The 21,038-nt window shown below is 35.5% G+C and overlaps 1 protein-coding gene across 2 annotated transcripts in view; it reads left to right on the forward strand.

Moving 5' to 3' along the window:
• Nucleotides 1-21,038, forward strand: part of LOC121370301 (bifunctional glutamate/proline--tRNA ligase-like) — a 62,109-nt gene that overhangs the window by 13,525 nt on the left and 27,546 nt on the right. For both annotated transcript variants that reach the window (XM_041495440.1, XM_041495441.1), the window contains exons 5-21: nt 776-930; nt 2,272-2,357; nt 3,523-3,842; nt 4,809-4,980; nt 5,950-6,074; nt 6,504-6,612; nt 7,522-7,606; nt 8,988-9,047; nt 9,246-9,356; nt 10,091-10,227; nt 11,571-11,625; nt 15,880-16,032; nt 16,409-16,521; nt 17,403-17,514; nt 18,148-18,303; nt 19,532-19,741; nt 20,318-20,515. In XM_041495440.1, coding sequence (XP_041351374.1) covers nt 776-930; nt 2,272-2,357; nt 3,523-3,842; nt 4,809-4,980; nt 5,950-6,074; nt 6,504-6,612; nt 7,522-7,606; nt 8,988-9,047; nt 9,246-9,356; nt 10,091-10,227; nt 11,571-11,625; nt 15,880-16,032; nt 16,409-16,521; nt 17,403-17,514; nt 18,148-18,303; nt 19,532-19,741; nt 20,318-20,515 — 2,357 coding nt within the window. The remainder of the gene's footprint in view (nt 1-775; nt 931-2,271; nt 2,358-3,522; nt 3,843-4,808; nt 4,981-5,949; nt 6,075-6,503; nt 6,613-7,521; nt 7,607-8,987; nt 9,048-9,245; nt 9,357-10,090; nt 10,228-11,570; nt 11,626-15,879; nt 16,033-16,408; nt 16,522-17,402; nt 17,515-18,147; nt 18,304-19,531; nt 19,742-20,317; nt 20,516-21,038) is intronic.

The following is a 21,038-nucleotide window of genomic DNA, read 5'->3' on the forward strand; positions in this document are numbered from 1 at the left end:
GCATTCATTTCTGGTTGATTTAAAAAATAATTTTAAAATATATAATATATAAAATTATATATAATTTCTGTGTAATACACAATGATTTCGGTCTGAATACAATTCTGAGAATCCATGGCAGCAACAAAAATAATAATAGAAAATTGTCAGCTATTCTAGGTTTCAAAAGCTTATATAGTTTAACCAATATAAGATTTTGTTTATTTCTTTTACACCAATAAGTAAAAAGATGTACTATTTGCATTGTAATGAACTGATAAAAAAAAAAACAAAACTAAGTCTGAGATCTTTATCTGTTAATTTAATTGGGGCGGGACATAGCCCAGTGGTAAAGCTCACGCCTGATGCGTGGTCGGTCTAGGATCGATCCTCGTCAGTGGGATCATTTGACTATTTCTCATTCCAGCCAGTGCACCATAACTGGTATATCAAAGGCTGTGGTATGTGCTCTCCTGTCTGTGGGATGGTGCATATAAAAGTTCACTTTCTACTAATGGTAAAATGTAGCGGGTTTCCTCTCTATGACTGTGTCAAAATGACCAGTATGTTTGACATCCAATAGCCGATGATTAATAAATCAATGTGCTCTTGTGGTGTCGTTAAACAAAACAAACGTTTTTAGCTGTTAATCTGAAAACATATAATTTTTGGTGGTAGTATGTTGCACCTTTCATTTTTTTAAGGTTAGGTGCTGTCATGTTGCTACATGTAAGTAATCAATGTTGCCAAATAATGATTCCTTTTAATGACTAATAATGTAAACTTTCTGTTTCAGTGAACAGTACATGGCAAGTTATGATGTCACAAAACAGTGCCCCACTGAATGTTTTCCGCTACTACAAACACCTCTCTGCCCAAGACGTGTTCCGAAATATCACCGGTGTTATACCGACAGTTTCTGCCAAGATGGACAAGAAACCTGACTCAACAGTTTGTACTTCATGTGTTACATTTTTAACAGTAATATAAAAATGAATTACTTGTTTTGATAGATAGGTATGTTTTTTATGAGTCTGTAACAGTAGTTCAACTTCATATGAGGTTATTTTGTTTTTAAAAACATAGTTACAAAATAGCAGGGTTCACCCTGTCCATTGCCAATTGCTAATTTTTATATAAAGTAGCTACAAAATTTAGTCTGGCTAATGTATTTTTCTTTAAATTATCAGTTTTTAATAATTTTCAAGGAAATAATCTACGTATCTCAAAATTGGCTCAAACAAATTTGTTCCAGTTAGCTCTTAAATAGTAACTTTGAATGCATTTTTAATAAAGTTTTTTTTTCTTCTTATAGTTGCTTGTTTTGAAGTGTTAAGCTATTATGCAAGGCTTTCAAAAAAAAAAATTTCAATACACAAGAACTTCTCATTGTGAGATAATACAGGTCATTTGGGATCTAGCTGGTTGGAGATACATTAAAGACAAATATTAAGATCAATAATAAAAGGCACAATCTCCAGGTAGTACTAAACCAAATAACTTCCGGCTGGGTCAAAGTTCAAGGTGCACCCAACTTTTGATAGAGAAGTGAACACCACAAGTCCTGTGATTGGTTATAAATGTGAGTGTGTTGGTTGTAAAAAATAATAGTTTCATCTGGGTAAAAAAAAAATGCAATTTTATTTCATCTAGTACCAATGTGTTAAGTAGCCTTGTGCTTGAAACATGTATGGGGTACCTGTAAAAAAATGTACTCGAATTTTGTGCGGAACTTGGGTAGTCATAGACGCTACCAGTTATCTCAGAAACGAGCAGCTTGACCCCCAATTTTTTCGGATTCACTTTAAGTGTGAGAGGTGGTAGTATTTATATCCGTGGCGTTTATGTTGGTTGATACGTTGCAGGTAGGAGTTTTAGCTACATATGTTACTATTGTCGTCTATGGGATTTGATTTGGTAGTATACACCCTACATATATGCAGGGAACATTTTTTTCAGTATCACTTCACAATTCTCTACGCAAGTTTCAGAGATTGCTGCACAATTTTAAAACATTAAACATTAGTTGCTAATCAATTTTCACTTGACAAGAAATGTTGCTAATCAAGATTTTGAAAACAAAGTATTCCTTGAATAATGGGGATGGAGCTTTTCCCCATTGAATTGTAGATGCACTTGTGTGCATTTAAAATCCACTTTTTAGTTTCCCAGAGTAAATGTACATTCTAGTACCAGTGGCCCTGCCATTGAACTAATTGTTATTGACCTAGTTACTTGTGAGAGTTAAAAATTAATAGAATTATAGAGATGTTTGCTTTTCTTTGCTTTTAGATTAAAAAAGATGAAGGGAAGTTTGTGGAGCTGCCAGGTGCTGAAATGGGGAAAGTTGTGGTTAGATTCCCACCAGAAGCAAGCGGGTAATATACATTATATTCACAGGAATTTTCTATTCTGCCCCCGAATCTTGTGTTTCTAATACTGATTTTGGGATTACTGATAGGTGAACCATAGGTGTAAAACATTGTCATTCATTCATTCATTCATTCATTCCGTTCATCCATCCATATATGTATGAAAAACAAATTGCAATATAATATAAACAAGGTTTCATTCCTCTATTTAAAATGTTTTAAAATCATTTGAGCAATAAATTGTAGGTAATTCTTCCCTGGGACAAGTCAGATTTTTATACGCCCATCTATGGGTCATATTATGGTATGACGTTGTCCGTCCGTCTGTTAACTTTTTCTTGTCTGGACCATATCTTGCATACAGATGTATACAGGACCATCAAACCTCACATGTAGGAACGACTTGAGATGGTGGGGTGTTGCATACTATTACTAGGTCACTGTGACCTACTTTTAACAGTCTACTGCACATAACAGGAAATCCTTGTCTGGACCATATCTTGCATACAGGACCATCAAACCTCACATGTAGGAACAACTTGGGATGGTGGTTGGTCCAAAACAAACTGTTCATCCATCCCATTGGAAACATTTCACATAATTAGAATTGAATCATACCCATAACATATTCATTAATATAGATATGTTTTTCCATCAAACTCCTGATGGGCGTATCATGTACCTCAACAGTATTATTTTTATTATTATTATTATCATTTAGTCAAAATACCAAAATCCTATAATTGAAATTTGATGTTGGTAAAACTCATTTTGGTTTTGCTATCTTTGACTTAAATACGTAACAAAAATATCACAATAGGTGGCAATGGTTGATTTTCATGTAATGCATAAAACAGGCACAGTGGTTGTCATAGGAAATTTCAAAGTCTGCTCATGTTCTAAATCTTTGGAATCATGAACTTTGAGGTCTAATCTGTCTGGAGGAAATGTAAAGATAAAACAAACCCATGAAAATATTAGGCAGAGGCCGGAGTGAAAAAAGATGTAATGTTAAAAACTATCCAGCATTGGCTACTGGACATTTAATTTAGTCCACTTACTGGATCAGTTATTCAGACATTTTCGAATTTAGATAGTTGTGATACATTGTATCTCTTTATTAAATGTATTTTAAAATGTTGATATTTATAATTACGATTACGTTCTCCAGCTACCTGCACGTGGGACACGCGAAAGCAGCACTACTGAACCAGTACTACCAGCAATGTTTCAACGGGACGCTCATCATGAGGTTCGATGACACGAACCCTGCTAAGGAAAACGCTGAATTTGAGCAGGTCATCCTGGAAGATATAGCGATGCTGGGAATCAAGTACGATATCTTCTCGCACACCTCCGACCACTTCGACACACTGATGCAGTACTGCGAGAAACTGATCCGAGATGGCAAGGCCTATGCTGACGACACGGAAGCGGAAGTCATGAAAAAGGAGAGAGAGGAAAGGAAAGAATCGAAAAATAGGAACAACGGTGAGTGGAAAGAGTATCGTTTTTGTCTTGCCTTTTCAACACTGGCAGCAACACATTTTTATACGCCCATCTATGATGGGTCGTATTGTGGTATAGTGATGTATGTATATGCATCTGTCTGTTAACTTTTTCTTGCCGGACCATATCTTGCATACAGATGCATACAGGACCATTAAACCTCACATGTAGAAATAACTTGGAATGGCAGTGTGTTATGTACTATTACTAGGTCACTGTGACCTACTTTTCACGGTCTACTGCACATATCACTAAATTCTTGTCAGGATCATATCTTACATACGGATGCATACAGGACCATCAAACCTCACATGTAGGAACAACTTGGGATGGTTGTGTGTCACATACAGTTACTAGGTCACTGTGATACAGATAACGGGCGTATCATATACCTCACCGGCATTATTTGAATACCACAAACATTTAACACAGAGACAAAGACATTTTTTTATTTTTTGGATATTACAAATATGGATGATGATGAAATGAATGGTGAAGCCACAGTATTTCCATTTCGGTATGGGACTACTTGACAGGACCATGCTCCACATTGCTGTCAGTTGAGCTATCTCAGTATCACCCAAGCCTGGGGTACATGGAACCTGCAGTGCATGCCGGGTAATCATCCCCCATTTGGGTCATACACTCAGGAGACACACCCATAAAGTGGCCTTATAGCAACACATTTAGAATATCAATGTTGTATAGGACATTGGTGAAATGTGTTAGGATTAGGTGACTCATCAGTTACAGAGTTAAAGGTCACATAACCAAACAATTAGTTACCTACGTTACAAATTCTGTGAATGGACTTCCGGTTACCTATGATTTTGAATTAATGTCACCTTAAGTGTTGATATAATAATATGTTATATGCCAACTAGCAGTTGGCTTAAAATGTGCTGAAGAGTCATTAAACAAATATTCCGTTCCTTCTCTTTCATGAAGGTCTTGACAAGAATCTGAAGATGTGGAAGGCGATGAAAGAGGGTACAGAATTTGGTCAGAAATGCTGTGTGCGTGCAAAGATGGACATGAAGTCGGACAACGGCTGTCTCCGTGACCCCACACTGTACAGGTGTAAAACCGAACCCCACCTCAGGACTGGAACCAAATACAGGTATGTAGATCTATGATTTAGCAATTCAGTCTTTTTGTCAACATAGGGGTTGTGGGTGGGGTTGTCACAATTTTGATACTGGCAATTTTGAAGCACTGAAAATGTACAGAATAGGTTTACCATTAATTCCCCCACGCTGTACAGGTGTAAAACCGAACCACACCTCAGGAACGGGACCAAATACAGGTATGTAGATCTATGATTTAGCAATTCAGTCTTTTTGTCAACATAGGGCTTGAGGTGGAGTTGTCACAATTTTGAGACTGGCAATTCTGAAGCACTGAAAATGTATAGAAAAGCTTTACCACTAATTCCCCAGATTGTACAGATGTAAAACCAAACTACACCTCAAGACTGGCACCAAATACAGGTATATAAAGTTTTATCAGTTCAAACTCTTCGTCAAAATAAGGATGGTGGTGTGGTTGTCACAGTTTTGAGGCAGTAGCAATTTTGATGCACTGGAAATTTATAGAACAACTTTACTACTATCTAAGAGTTACACTATTGGTACACATTTTAGATATAACTGATACTAAGGGGTTTTTTTAATTGGGGGGGGGGGGGTGTCATATTATGAAAACATTTTAGTAGAATTAATTTTACAGATTAAAAAAACTATTTTTTGTATATTCATATTTTATTTTTATCACTGCCCATTGTCCATTTAAGTTGCAATTGTAATGAAAATTATAAATTGCAATTTCATCCTTCTTGATATATGTTTTGACTTAACATAGTTTGATACCCAATAGCCGATGTATTTTCATGCTGGGGTGTCATTAAACTATCATTCATTCATTCCTTCTTGATATATGAATGTTGTTACAGAATCTGGTAAAGAATTGTTAAAAAAGAATTGCAACTAAATGATACCTAATTTTTTACATAATTATATAATTTGTTTTAACAAAATACTAATATTTTAGCCTCGATATTTGATGAACATTGTATTTTTTTTCCACCCAGGGTTTACCCCACATATGACTTTGCCTGTCCAATTGTAGACAGTGTTGAGAAGGTGACCCATGCCCTGAGAACAACCGAGTATCATGACAGAGATGATCAGTATTATTGGATTCTTGAAGCATTGGGTAAGTTCTGTTTTCCAGACTGTGCCATTTAATGGTAGCTATCGCTCCCCATCACTCCCCTGAGATTAGTTCAAGTACATTAATTTTTAACTCCCCTTAGCATGTGATTTTATATGGTATCAATATGGTAATATCTTAAATTGGCTTCCCATGATATAAGTTAGGTGAGCAATTAATCACTGCCCTCGTGGTGAGGTCTGATTTCCATACTTAGTGATATTGGGTAATACTACCATGTGTTTTCGATCAAGATTTTATGTACCTACCTGTTGACTCTGTGTATAAGCTGAATGCCCTTTTGTGTGAACTATTAGCACGTCTTCAAAACTCAGCTAATACATGGTAATGTACAGTTACAATAATTGTTGTCTTATAACAGAAATGCCTTTAAATTAATTATTTTATTATGTTTTTGTTTCTTTTTCACAGGACTACCAAAGCCATACCTTTATGAGTATAGTCGACTGAATCTACAAAACACTGTCATGTCCAAACGAAAACTGACGTGGTTTGTCAATGAGGGACTTGTAGATGGATGGTAAGCTTGTGCTGTAGTTTTATTATTTAGTTACTAATGGAAAAATGTAGTGGGTTTCCTCTGTATATCTGTAAACAAATACCAAATGTTTGACATCCAATAGCGGATGATTAATAAATCGGTGTACTCTAGTGGTGTCGTTAAAACAAACTTTAACTTTATTATTTAGTATTGTGATGGTTCCTAATTTGAAAAAATTAGGGTAGAGGTGTTTTATTTTATATTGCAAAATAAATATATCTGAATATGAAGCTTTTGTAAATTCACACCCAACCCCAGAAAAAGAAGAAAAAAGAAACAAAAAGAAATTGTATCTTGTTCAATGATTGAGTGCTTTCCAGGCCTTGTGCTTATAAAACCTTTCGAGTGCAGACTCGAGGCTCTAATAGAATGTGAGACGTGAACGTTAAGGCAATGCCATACAAATTGTATGCGTGTGACGTCGTTAGAGATTGAGCACGGTCCCTGATATGCATTGAGATCTTCTGGGGGAAGTACATGTGAAGAACCACATGCTCTTTATAGATTATGACAATAGTTATGTGATGTTGCTGGGTTTCTTTTCTTATTCCAGGGAACATTTTGTTCAGTATCTCATTGCGATTTACTATGCAAGTTACAAGTTACAATTGCTTAAAAATGTAGCTAATAAAAATGTTAAAAACAAAATGTTCCCTGTATTCTCTTGAATACACTGTAACAATGTATCTGGATGTCATTAAACAAACTCTTTTTTTTTTTTTTTTTTTTTTTTTGCTGTATAATATACAACACTGTTATTGCCTTAATAACCTGAATAACCTGTAAAACTCTTTTTCTTTTTTCTTTTTTTTAAATACACTTCACAAAGGCATTGAAATTTGGTGTGGAGGTAGTAGAGAGCTTAATCATTTTCTGTTTTTATTGCAGGAATGATCCCCGATTACCAACCGTGAGAGGTGTACTACGAAGAGGTATGACTGTTGAGGGTCTGAAGCAGTTCATCATAACACAGGTATACTCTTTTACTTAGTCTTTTTTCTCTACAGTGGCTAGACATAGCCCAGTGGTAAAGCACTCACTTGATGCGCAGTCGGTTTGGGATCGATTCCCGTTGGAGGGCCCACTGGGCTATTTCTCATTCAAAATAGTGCACCACGACTGGTATATCAAAGGCCGTGGTATGTGCTATCTTGTCTGGGATGGTGCATATAAAAAATACCTTGATACTAATGACAAAATGTAGCAGGTTTCCTCTCTAGGACTATATGTAAAAATTACCAAATGTTTGATAGCCGTTGATTAATAAATCAATGTGCTCTAGTGGTGTCGTTACACAAAACAAACTTTTTACTCTGCATGACACTTGTGTATCTCTCATTTGGAGTGGCGGGATGTAGCCCAGTGGTAAAGCATTTGCCTGATGTGTGGTCAGTCTAGGATTGATCCCCGTCAGTGAGTACATTGCAAAATTTCTTGGTCTGGCCAGTCCTTCACAGTTGATGTAACAAAGACCAGGGTATGTACTATATTGTCTTTGGGATGGTGTGTATAAAAGATCCCTTGTTGCTAATCAAAAAGAGTAGCCCATGGCATGGTAACAGCATGTTTCTTCTCTGATTATTCCTATAGTCATTAACCGCATGTCTGATGCAATATATCAGTGTTTGAGAAAGTCACTAGCCCTCACAGATGATTTGACTTGTGCCCTATGTATTACAGTAACACAGTTGATAATTCCCACTAGCTCGGACCAAAAATTCACTAGCCAGGACCGAGGTCTAGTGGATTTGTCAAACCCTGCATATATATAGTTAAATAAAACATTTTTCTTGTTTTCTTCCTTTCTTGGGCTTGGATCAAAGGTCTGGTGGGTGTGGCAAGGAAGTTCAGTTCTGTACCCTCTCCTGGTTGTTAGACTGCTCGCTTTAGGTGTGATGGGTCATAGGACAAAACTAGCACATGAAATTAATGTTTGATTTGTGTAATGACACCACTGGAGCACATTGATTAATTATTGGCTGTTGGATGTCAACCATTTGGTAATTCTGACACGCAGACTTAAGAAGAAACCTGCTACATTTTCCCATTAGCAGCAAAGAATCTTTTATATGCACTTTGCCACACACAGCACAACACATACCACATCCTTTGATATATCACTGTGGTGGTAACAGGTTTTCTTATTTGACTAAATGTCAAAATAACCTTAGTTAAAGTTGTATTGAGATGTCATTAAATATTCCTTTCCTCTAGTGTCACTTGTATCATGGATGAGCTGGAGGGACAGGTGGCATGAAGAGTCACTTGTGTTTACTCTCCCAAATCGGATAGAACGTATCAAATTCAATGTGTAGTTATTAAAAATGTTAAACCATCATTATTTTATTTTGCAGGGATCATCTCGATCAGTAAATATGATGGAATGGGATAAAATATGGGCATATAACAAAAAGGTAAACTAATAATTTAAATTAATTAGTGGCTTTGTTTTGTTTGTTTGGTGTCAGTCCATAATATTTCATTTTGGTGTGTATCTTCTATCATGAATGTTACTCTTCACACCATATAACTGCAGATAAAAATGTGTTATTAAATAAAATATAGCTTTTTCTTTTTCATTTTCTTTTTCATTTACTGTATTCTTCTTGTAGGTTATAGACCCAGTTGTACCACGGTACACTGCTCTTGCAAAAGACGATCTCGTACCAATACATGTTCTTGGAGCCAAGGTCGAAAGCAAAGAAGTGCCAAAACACCCCAAGGTTGGAAACTAGTACATTATTTAAAGTGGAACCTGCCTATGTTCAGTTAATATTAAAAAGATGTAAAAAGATGTAATATGTTTTTTGCCTTTAATGATAATGAATTATTTTGTGCTTTATTACATGAGAATTGTTTGTACAAATGAATTTTATTTTTTTTAAATACAGAAAAGTATTTCCATTTTTTCAAAACAGTATTTGATTAAAACTTAAAAAATTTTAAATTAAATTTTGATTTAACATGCTCTGTGATGAATCTATACAGGTGCAACCATACACAATGTTTCATTGGTCTATGACTTACAGTTTGTGAGAAATGGAGCTAAACAGAACAAAAAGGCAAAAGTTGACGGTGTTGTCACAAAAGGTGGGGCAGGGTATAGCTTAGTGGTACAGTGCTCGCCTGATGCACGATCGATCTAGTATCGATTCATGTCGGTGAGCCCATTGAGCTGTTTCTCATTCCAGCCAGTGCTCCACAACTAATGTAACAACGGCTGTGGTATGTAATAAATATCAGTTGAATTTGGAGCAGTGTGTGTGTGTGTGTGTGTGTGTGTGTGTGTGTGTGTGTGTGTGACTTTTCCCATGCTTATATACCACTAAGGTTTCAAGCATGTCTGTCCCGGGTTCCGCATCCGACCCAACCCAAGAAAGATCTTTTGGAGCAGTACATAGGTTTTGTGACTAATACCTGCTAATGAACTGACTAGTTCTATATCTTTTGTTACTAGAATTCTGACACTGGAAACAAAACAATCTGGTACAGTGATAAGGTTTACATAGAGGGTGCTGATGCTGCAGTTCTCAATGAAGGAGAAATTGTGACGTTCATCAACTGGGGCAATCTCAAGATGAAGGCCATCAAAAAGTAACTGATGCATTTTATTATTATTTATACGGAAGTGTTTCTTCTGAGCTGTTACTTGAATTGATAAAATTCAAATAACAGCCCAATGCCACACTACCTGGTTTTACAGAAAAACATGTCTTGAATTTCTCTAAGTGTAACCATAATTTGTATATGTTAACCACCTGTGTAAAATGGAGTTAGGCACAGTCAGAAAGTTTACAAATGCTTTTAATGCATGCAAAGGTTTAAAAATGAAAATATGGAGTTTGTGCCTTTATTGAATTCATTGATTCAGTTGTAAGTTAGTTATTGGTTGTTTTTTTATATATAAATAAATGGATCCATGGATATTTAGTACTTCTGAATGATGAAGAATCAATATTCAACTCTCCAGGTTTTAGAGAGTGAAATTGACAAACATGATACTGAAGTTCAGTTTAATAATAAATCTTTGGTTATTTGCTAAATCAGATTCAATTTTAGATAGATATTTTCATAAAAAGGTTGCCATTAATAGAGTTTAGCTTGAATTCTGAAATCGGATGTATATTATTCATCTATTTTGGATGAACAGTTTCTTTTTATGTTCCTCGTACCATATGGTTGTTCGATTACACAGTCTGACACAGTGGTTGCATTTAACATGTTGAACACTTAATAGTCCTGATTACATAGTGATGCTATGGACCTGTGTTTTATTATATACTCTTTAAAAAAAGTAGGTGAACTCTAATAAGAATTTACAATTGCCAAAACTGTAAGGTATGTTAGCTGTGGGGAATGGTTATATGATAATAGTGAATTAACTGGGCAAACATTACAACCGGTAGTTCAGTATTACAGTAGGTTTTATGACCACCAAAGATCTTGAAGGACGATTGGGGTCAAAAGTGAAATTTGAAAGTTGATGTTTTTTTATCAGTAAATCACAAATTCAAACAATAAAAATGACTAAAAACAAAACAATAACAATTGTATGATCAACAGAATGAAAAAGATTGACAGAAATAATGTTCCACAGTGATTAATCGACATTCCTGGAAATTGTCAAAATTGAGAAAGACACCCATGTGTATGGGGCAACTGCGTGATGCACGTGGATACTATGGAATGTGTTTCAGTGTGTCGATAAACAGACCTGAATGTTCTTTACTAGGATGTCTGTGGTCAAAACGTATGTTCGGTCTACTAGTTGATATTAACATTAATATTTCAGGTTCCCCATTCTTTTTTGAAGAGTATAGAATGATGTAGAATTTATATACTGATCTCAAGCACTCAGTTACCTTAGTTTGATACCCATTAGTTTTTCAGGCTGGGGAGTTGTTGAATATTCATTCATTATTATATTTTGTGTACAGGAATGCCAGTGGACAAGTGGAATCAATTGATGCTGAATTGAATCTTGACAACACAGTAAGTGTTTAATTAACCAGCTATATACAAGGTTATACAAGTAAATTTCTGTTAAAAGTCAAAACAGTTTAACCTTTAGACTGCTGGATAAATTTTTGACAAAAAGCATGTTAAGTGGGTACACATTTATAATTTTTACTCACATAGATTGATTTGAATGTTTTATAAATACATAAAATAAAGTTCATATTTAAATTGGTAAGGATTATTTTTGTGAGTTTTCTTATTTTTATGGTATTTTAGATCAGTTAATGTTGATTAAAATTAGGCAAAAAATCGAGAAAGTGGCATTTACTTCTGGGCATTTGTGGCCAGCTGTCCAGTATTTATGTCCATTATTCCTGATAACAGTGGTTTTCTGACCAGACTTTAAAAAAAAAAAACGAACTGCGATTCATATCCCAATATTTGGTGATTTTCGTTGTTGGTAAAATTATCAAATTTATTATCAAATTAGCTGTTACAATCAGCTAGCGCCATTTGCATGTCCACGTGGCCAGTCTACTATTCAGTAGAGTACTGCCAGCTGCTTGTCATAAAGCGAGAAAACGCGATTAAATAAAATGAAATACTGTTTAAGACATGTTGCATTTTTTTATATTAAATGTTTGATTACTGGCGACAACAAGTTTTACTTTTTATTAGTCATGTTTTGTCATAACGGTTAATATTGTAAATCTGGGTCATGTGGTTGAGTTCATTTCCACGAAGTGGATGCTTTAATGAGGAATACATATTGTTTCTCAGTTATATACAATCATTATTAGTTAAAAGTTTCTACGTTTACAGATTATATTTCAAACATATTAAATGGCGAAATTATAATTAATTTGTGCTACATCTACTGATATAATAATAGCGCCGACTTGATACATCCCTCCGCCCCATGCACAGAAATTAAAAAAACTCGAAACCGGGGTGAAAATTAAAGAGCTTTTTTTCCCACTTGTGAAAGACTGTCGCCCGCCAGTGTTTTGATAGCAATAACATAGACGTTTCCTTTGTCTTTATTTTGGGTGACTGGTTATAATCTTGAGTTGGACACCATAATAATTATGAACAGTATTCACTTATAAATCATATGTACTGGCGTAGGAAACGAGGGGCACTTTTCAGATATTTTGCTTTATATTTGCTTTGTAATAGTGTAAAAGTGTGCCTCCCCTCCGCCCCCAACTTTTATGCACCTTCCTACACTCGTGTATTATTACAGGTAAGTTAGGAGGGTAGTTACAAAACGAGGTCTTGGGGTAGGGTATGATCAAGAGTTACACACTTAAACAAATGTTTAAAAAAAAAAAAAAAAAATTCTTCATAAAATAAAATAGACAGTCTGGACATTTTGTTTCTTAAAAATATGATTTTTCAATTAAATATACAATAATACATCTATTTATTGGATTGGAACAATCCATGGAGGGGTAGCACGGTCTCTGGTGAGACTAGAGTTTTTATCTTTTACATATAAAGCACAAAAGATAATGATGTCCAAAATAAGAACAGAAAATCTAATGTTTATACATTTATAATGTTGGTAAAATTAATGCCAGTGACAGGAAAAGAAGGACATGGTTAGGAGACAATTGATAAATAATAATATATAGGGGTGAGTCTTGTCATCATTACAAAACATAATGGAGGTAGGGTTACAAAAAATGAAGAGTCTGATCTTACATTATGTAATTGTTGAACATCTCCATAATTGGACATTTATAAACTCCTTTTGTCATTTTAAAAAATGTTGATGTCACATCATATTTAAAAAAAATTGTAATAAAAACAAAAGGGCATTGCGTCCTTACATTTCACACTTTTGGTGCAAAAATATTTGTATAGTGTATATTTTAGTCCGGTGAATCTTTTACGGAACATATATATCAAATCAAAATTCACTTGCTTCTTTTAAATTACAGACAAACATACAATTCATTATCTGATGCATACAATAAGTAAAGTTGCCTCTTTTGTGATATATACAACTCGTGATGCACTGACGTCAATGAGCTCATCGACGGGGATTGACCCTAGACTGACTGCACATCATATGAGCGCTTTACGACTGGGCTACAGCCAGCCCTATAGACATCAGCAGCATTTCATTATTAGATTACAAGACGTAAACTGAATAATAAGTACATTTTAGCATATACTATATTATAATAAAGAACGAGATTTTAAAAAATAAATCTTTTGACTGAAATGCCAATATGTTACTGGCGAATATATATTTAGATTGGCGAAAGAAATTGAAGATTGGCAAATTTTTTGGCGAACAAAAATAGCAACCCAGGGCTAGCCCTGTCAGTAACTCTTTCCTGTTTTGTATATCCGGTATTTCCAGTGAGTGTCGTATGCAAAACGGCGGGAATATGAATTGGAGAATGCACTGTATACAGTGTACAATATGTCAACTGGCATGACGTCGGGCGAGATATCTCGCCTGCAGTAGTCAGAAGGTTAAAGGCATCCCAATGGTCTAGCCCTAGTAACACAAGTTTGTTAAATTCTCCAAAAGCCATCTCGTAAAATGGGCACACATTTCTTTTAGATCTGAACAAGGTTTTAGTTGGTTCAAGAACAAATTGTAAAAGACAACTCTTAAAATGATCATAAATTTTTCTTAGATCTGAAATAGCTTTTGAATTGGTATCCACATCAGAACAATCAATAACAAATGCAATATGTATATACATTTGAATTCCGTTGACTCGAACCCCATCGCGTAGTTCGATCTAACCATTCGGTCAACATCAGGGGTGCACAAATCGGTTGTCCACGTGCCCGGGACAACCAAAATATGTTGCAGGCAACCATTCTTTGTCAAACAGTTGCCCGACGGGCATCCAAGATAATCATAAAACACAAAATAAAAAACAAAACTTCACGACACTCGAACAGTCACAGGCAATTCAAAAGTATTGGCACTGACAACTTGACTGACAGGCGATATAAATATCCACCCAAACGCTGCCATCCACTCGGCGTCCACCGTGCATGATTTTGGCAGGAGGCATTTGGAAAAGCCATATGCCAGATATTTCGTCCCCAAACTAGCTGGTTCCTACCAATTCTCGCCATAAAATATTTCTTATTCACCCTAAAAACTTTGTTGACGCATCCCACTACTGACGACTTGTGCTTAGTCTAATTACTAATAAAATATTTCTTAAATGTTGTCATTATTAACTTTACTTCAAAACGAGTTCTGCATTTTGTAAAACATGTTTTTCATGTTTTAAGTTCTTTGTATTTTTATGAATTAAATTGTATTTTTGTTAAATGGTTTAGTAATATAGTCAATATAAAATATGTATTTGTGGCGAAATAATCCGGATAGGGACAAACTAATAGTACTAAGTTGGGTCAGTTTGACATGAGACAAAATGTTTGGCATCACTGAAAATGCAGATCAGGCCTGCTACTCGTGATTGTCACGTGTACACTGTTTTACAGAGTGTTCCCGTGCTTTCTCACTCTAAGGAGCCGTTCAACAATTAAGCAATTTCTGCAGCGTTTTGCGTCATTGGAATTGTTCGTGTTATTGAATGGTGGGTGAAGGGCCACAAACTACACCAATAACCATCCAGTTCATGAAAGTATTGTGACTGACAGCCAAAGCAAAGATGAGCTGTAGATAAATAATGTTAAAAAAGGAATAAAACAACATTAAAGGAATAAAACTAAACTGATAAGTAATGATAATAACAAAAACATTTTAAATTTCAGTTTCATTTTAATGACAGTTCAAAATTATATTCATAAAACTTTTATGAAATATGTGGGCAACCAAGAGATGATGTTGGGCAACCAACCATCACAATTTCACATTTGTGCACCCCTGGACTTCATTTTTGGTTCAAGCGTTGCCGTGTATTCAACCCTTCACTGTTTGACCCAGCGAGATTCTACTGTATATTAATTAATTCTACGGTCATGAAGTGTCTATGATATATTTAACACAAATAATTTAAAAGAAAAAAAACAATTAAAAACCCATAAGATCATGAACATTTAGTTCTGTTCCTTTTGGATTGTCTTTTCCTACAAATTTTTAAACTGTTGCTCTCCAAAATTATTATTTGCTGTTGTCAAAATACTGTTGTGGGGTTGTTGGTTTTTTTGTGGGTTTTTTATGGGGTTTGGGGTTTTTTTAGGGGGGGGGGGGGGGGGGTGTTATAAAAAAAAAAAATGTATTTAGAACAAAATACTTATCTTACTTTAATTTTTGTTATTTTATTCATATTTTGCTTGCAGGACTACAAGAAAACTCAGAAGATAACCTGGCTGGCCGAGACGGACCAGGCGAAGTTCACACCGTCTGTGTGTGTTCATTTTGATCACATCATCACCAAGCCAGTGCTGGGAAAGGAGGAAGACTTCAAGCAGTATGTCAATATGGACTCGAAGGTGAGCAGCTAGCCAAGTCCAGGGTCATAGGTTTATTAGAGAAAACCCCCCACAATTTATTGTGTTTAAAATCTTCTAGAAAATATGAAGACGAACCAGCTTTATTTACTTTTTCATATTATATAACTTTGAAATCATCATTTTACATGTATACCCTATCCCCCAAAACAAAATCAACAAAAATCAACAAAAAGCCCAAAATAAAACTAAAAGGACAATCTACTGAAAAAGAAAGAAAAAATGAAATTGTGGACTACTTCAATGTTAAAAAGAATGGACATAAGCAGTTCTCAGTCCATGTGTACATTATATTTATTTATTTATTTATTTATTTATTCCAATATAATTGTCAATACATTTTTGTGCTCTTTAACAGAAAGAATATGTTATGCTTGGAGATCCATGCCTGTCTTCTCTGAAGAAAGGGGAGATAATCCAGCTTCAGCGACGAGGTTACTACATCTGTGACCAGCCATATGAGCCAGTCAGGTTTGTCTTTGTCTTCTGTTTCATTCAACTTAGTACATAAACATTGCTAACTCTGGGTGAGCAGAACATTTTGCCAAATCATCTATTTAATCTTCAGTAATTACAAAACCCCAGTTCTAATACAATAACAATTGTTGCATAAAATTTATTCGCCAAATGAAAATAAAATTTGCCAATTGCTTTGAAAATTCACCATTGGCAAACTTGGTGAGTGCCAGAGCTAGTCCTATGCTGTGGAGGTATGCTTGTTACTCGAGAAATTGGTTACAAGTTGTCAGCCTAACACGGTAGATTACCTTTCATGTTTTCACATTGAAACCTATGATAAGTAGTTATTATATTCAGCATTTAAAAAATTAGTGGTCTTGTTTTTCATGCTTTACGAACTGAATATATTATAGTGGTTAGAAAAAGTGCAAAGAAGCACAAAGCCAAGTCTTCAACCATGTTCTGTGTACCTTCGACCATAATCTATGTACCTTCGACCATATTCTATGTATCTTCGACCATATTCTGTGTACCTCATTTTCCCTCCTGATATCACATTTTCCTTTTAAAAATATCAGTTGATATTTATTTGCAGAGAAAATTTAAACGAACCAAGGCCCATGCTTAAAAAACTTTTAAAAGTTCAGATTCAAGACTTGACAAACAGACTTTAACTTTGTTGTCACCCATAATGTGTTCTCAATAAACATCCATTAACATAACTGTATGCTATTTATATGGCAAAGACTTTGTTAAAACCTAAAGACTGAACTTCATAGTTTATAATCATCTGCCTATATCTGTCATTAACAAGTAGTTTTAGATCTGCATGAAATATTTAGCTTATTACATTATAAAGTTTTTCTCAATACTGGTTTGTGTTTACATTTCAGCCGGTATACTGGAAAAGCCAGCCCATGTATCTTGTTCCACATCCCAGATGGACATCAGAAAGAGATGCCAACAGCTGGTTCCAAGCACAAGCCAGATGTCAGTGTCAAAGAGGTAATAAATTGATTGTCGAGGTTTTTCAGCTTGGGCCAAACTTGAAACAAAAATTAAACATTTGTGTTGTGAAAACAGAATTGCTGGGTTGTATTATGGTATGGCGTCTGTCTGTTCATAGACTTTTTGTTACTGGGGCATATGCTTCTTACTCCTCATGTACCGGGGACGGGATGTAGCCCAGTGGTAAAGCGTTCGCTTGATGAGCGTTCAATCTGGGATCGATCCATGTTTATGGGCCCATTGGGCTAGTCCTCACTCCAGCCAGTGCTCCACAACTGTGCCATATAACCATAAATAAAATGTGTTGAGTGCATCATTAAATAAAACATTTCCTTCCTCAAGTACCGCACAGGAATTATTAGGGGTATTTTTTAATGTATAGGAATAGTATATGTAGTGGTAGCAGTTTTTTCTCTCTTCATTAACCAGTTATCGAAATAACTATATATTAGACACTTAATGGCCATAGTTTAAAATATGCTGAAATGTTATTAAACCTGTATTTCTATCCAGTTCCAAAAACAGGAAAGCTTAGAGTAAGAGCGGTGAATCTTCTGAGATTTAATAATCAAATGCGCATCTTGTAACCATTGGATCTGATCGTGTACTGTATTGTTTTTCTGAAAACAGAAAGCTCAGAGTAAGAAAGGCAAAGCTGCTGAGAAGTCTCCTCAAGACGAACAGCCTCCCGCTGTGAAAGAGTCAACTAACATGGCGGATATCGACAACAGAATCCGAGTTCAGGGAGACACGGTCAGAAAACTGAAGGGAGAAAAAGCTTCTAAAGTAAGTCTTTGTTTCATAACGTGTGTTTGGTTTTGCATTAGGTACATGAGTTTAGTTAGAATAATAAATGTTCGCAGATGTCATTTCTCATTCCCATTGGACTATTTCTCACTCCAGCCAGTGCACCACGACTGGTATGTAAAAGGTTGTGGTATGTGTTATCCTGTCTGTGGGATGGTGCATATAAAAGATCCCTGCTGCTAATCGAAAAGAGTAGTCTATGAAGTGGCGACAGCGGGTTTCCTCTCTCAATATCTGTGTGGTCGGTAACCATGTGTTTGACGCCATATAACGATAAATAAAATGTGTTGAGTTAAATAGAACATTTTCTTCCTTTTCATTCTCATCCCAGGGCTGCCACTCGCCAAATTTGCCAATTGCAAATTTTAAACACAGCTGGTGAATTTAATTTCAGTTTAGTGAAATAATTTCACGTTATGATTGATATTGAAAATAATGGTGGGTTTCTGCAATTTTTTTATTTAATAGAGAACTTGGCAAAAAAATTCTGCTGACCTAGAGCTATCCCTGCATCTTGTGATATTGCTTATTTAATCTTCATCTTGTACATGCAATATCCTTTACATTTAATCAGAAGTAGCAACGTTTCTTCTCTCGTCTAAAGCACATGTGGCAATTGCCATGTGTTGCATACAAATGACCACCAATTAAACAATGTGCTGAGGTATTACAAAACATATATTCCAGGATGCGGGGTCATAGCCCAGTGGTAAAACAGTTACCTGATGTGCGGTCTATCCGTCAGTGGGATTATTGGGCTAATTCGTATTCCAGCCAGTGCTTGACCACTGGTGTAGCAAATGTGATGATATGTACTACCCTGTCTGTGGGATGATGCATATAATAGATCCCTTGCTGCTAATCAAAAAGAATAGCTCATGAAGTGGCAACAGTGGATTTCCTCCCTCAATATCTGTGTGGTCCTTAACCATATGTCTGACGCCATATAACCATAAATAAAATGTGTTGAGTGCGTCGTTAAATAAAACATTTCCTTCCTTCCTGTGTTATTATGTGTGTGGTCCTTAACCATATGTCCATTGTTATTATGTGTGTGGTCCTTAACCATATGTCCATTGTTATTATGTGTGTGGTCCTTAACCATATGTCCATTGTTATTTTGTAATATAACTACATAATTACAAATGTGTTGAATAAAACATCTCTTCTTTTTTCTTTACATACATCCTTTTCCTTTTATTTGCAGGGTGATATTGATGCTGCTGTCAAGATGTTGCTGTCTTTGAAAGCTGAGTTTAAGTCTGCCACTGGGAAAGACTGGAAGCCGGACGCACTGAAGACAGACAACAAACCACAGACAGACAACAAACCACAGACTGATGTGGACGACTTGAACAACAAGATTGTCATGCAGGGAAACAAAGTCCGTGATCTGAAGGCTAACAAGGCAACCAAGGTATTTAAAAATACTGTCAAATTCAGGGATTAGCCATTGTTTGGGATTGTGAATCACTTATAAATGATGATCGGAATGTATAAAATATTACATGTACTAAAATAGTCAATAATCCTAGAGAGAGAGAAAAAGAAGTTGGAAATTTTCATTATTACAGTTTTTGTCTTAACTAATTTGTGTGTAGATATAAAAAAAATGTTTACATCTGTGCTGGTATATAAAATAATTAAGATTTACATGCATGGGGAATATTTTGTTTTAAAAATATTGATTAAGAACTATTATTTAATGTTTTAGAATTGTTCAGTATTTTCTGAAAATTGTTTAGAAAAGCAAGACACGATACTAAACAAAATGTTTGCTGTATTGTGTATAGTTTTGTAAATTAAAAAAAAATTAGTTCAAGACCAGTTATTAGCAATACTAAGTGAAAAACATTAACACATGTTAATACTGGTGCTTTCTTCAACAATATTAGATCAGATTTACATCTTTTTATATATATATATATATATATATATATATATATATATATATATATATATATATATATATATATATTTGATCAACTTGCAGCCTGACATTGATGCCGCTGTTAAAGAACTGTTGTCTCTGAAAGCTGACTACAAATCGGCCACTGGCAAAGACTGGAAGCCTGGAAGCACGCCTTCAAAAGAAGCGAGTCCATCGCAGGTTAATGTGAATGACTTGAACAACAAAATTGTCACACAGGGAAATACAGTTCGAGACCTGAAGTCAAAGAAAGCAGAGAAGGTAGGTTACATGGTAGTGGTATAGCCCTTGGTATTGTGATGGGGTATTTAGCACCTGAAGGGGTAAAACACAGTTTGGTGTTTCCCATTTCACTTGTAGGGGCGAGACGTAGCCCAGTGGTAAAGCGCTCACCTGATGCGTGGTTGGTTTGGGATCAGTCCCCGTCAGTGGGCCCATTGGGCTATTTCTCGCTCCAGGCAGTGCACCACGACTGGTACATCATAGGCTGTGGTATGTGCTGTCCTGTCTATGGGATGGTGCATATAAAAGATCCCTTGCTGCTAATCAAAAAGAGCAGCTCATGAAGTGGTGACAGTGGGTTTCCTCTCTCAATATCCGTGTGGTCCGTAACCATATATTCGACACCATATAACCGTATATAAAATGTGTTGAGTGCATCATTAAATAAACCATTTCCTTCCTTCCCTTTCACTTGTAAACATAATTCCAATCCCCTTCACACTCAGGGTTCGCACAGCCTTGAATTTGAAGTGGAGCCTTATGAAGTACAGTTAATTTTGTT

This window comes from Gigantopelta aegis, chromosome 4 (genome assembly GCF_016097555.1).
Source record: "Gigantopelta aegis isolate Gae_Host chromosome 4, Gae_host_genome, whole genome shotgun sequence".
Classification (NCBI taxonomy): domain Eukaryota; kingdom Metazoa; phylum Mollusca; class Gastropoda; order Neomphalida; family Peltospiridae; genus Gigantopelta; species Gigantopelta aegis.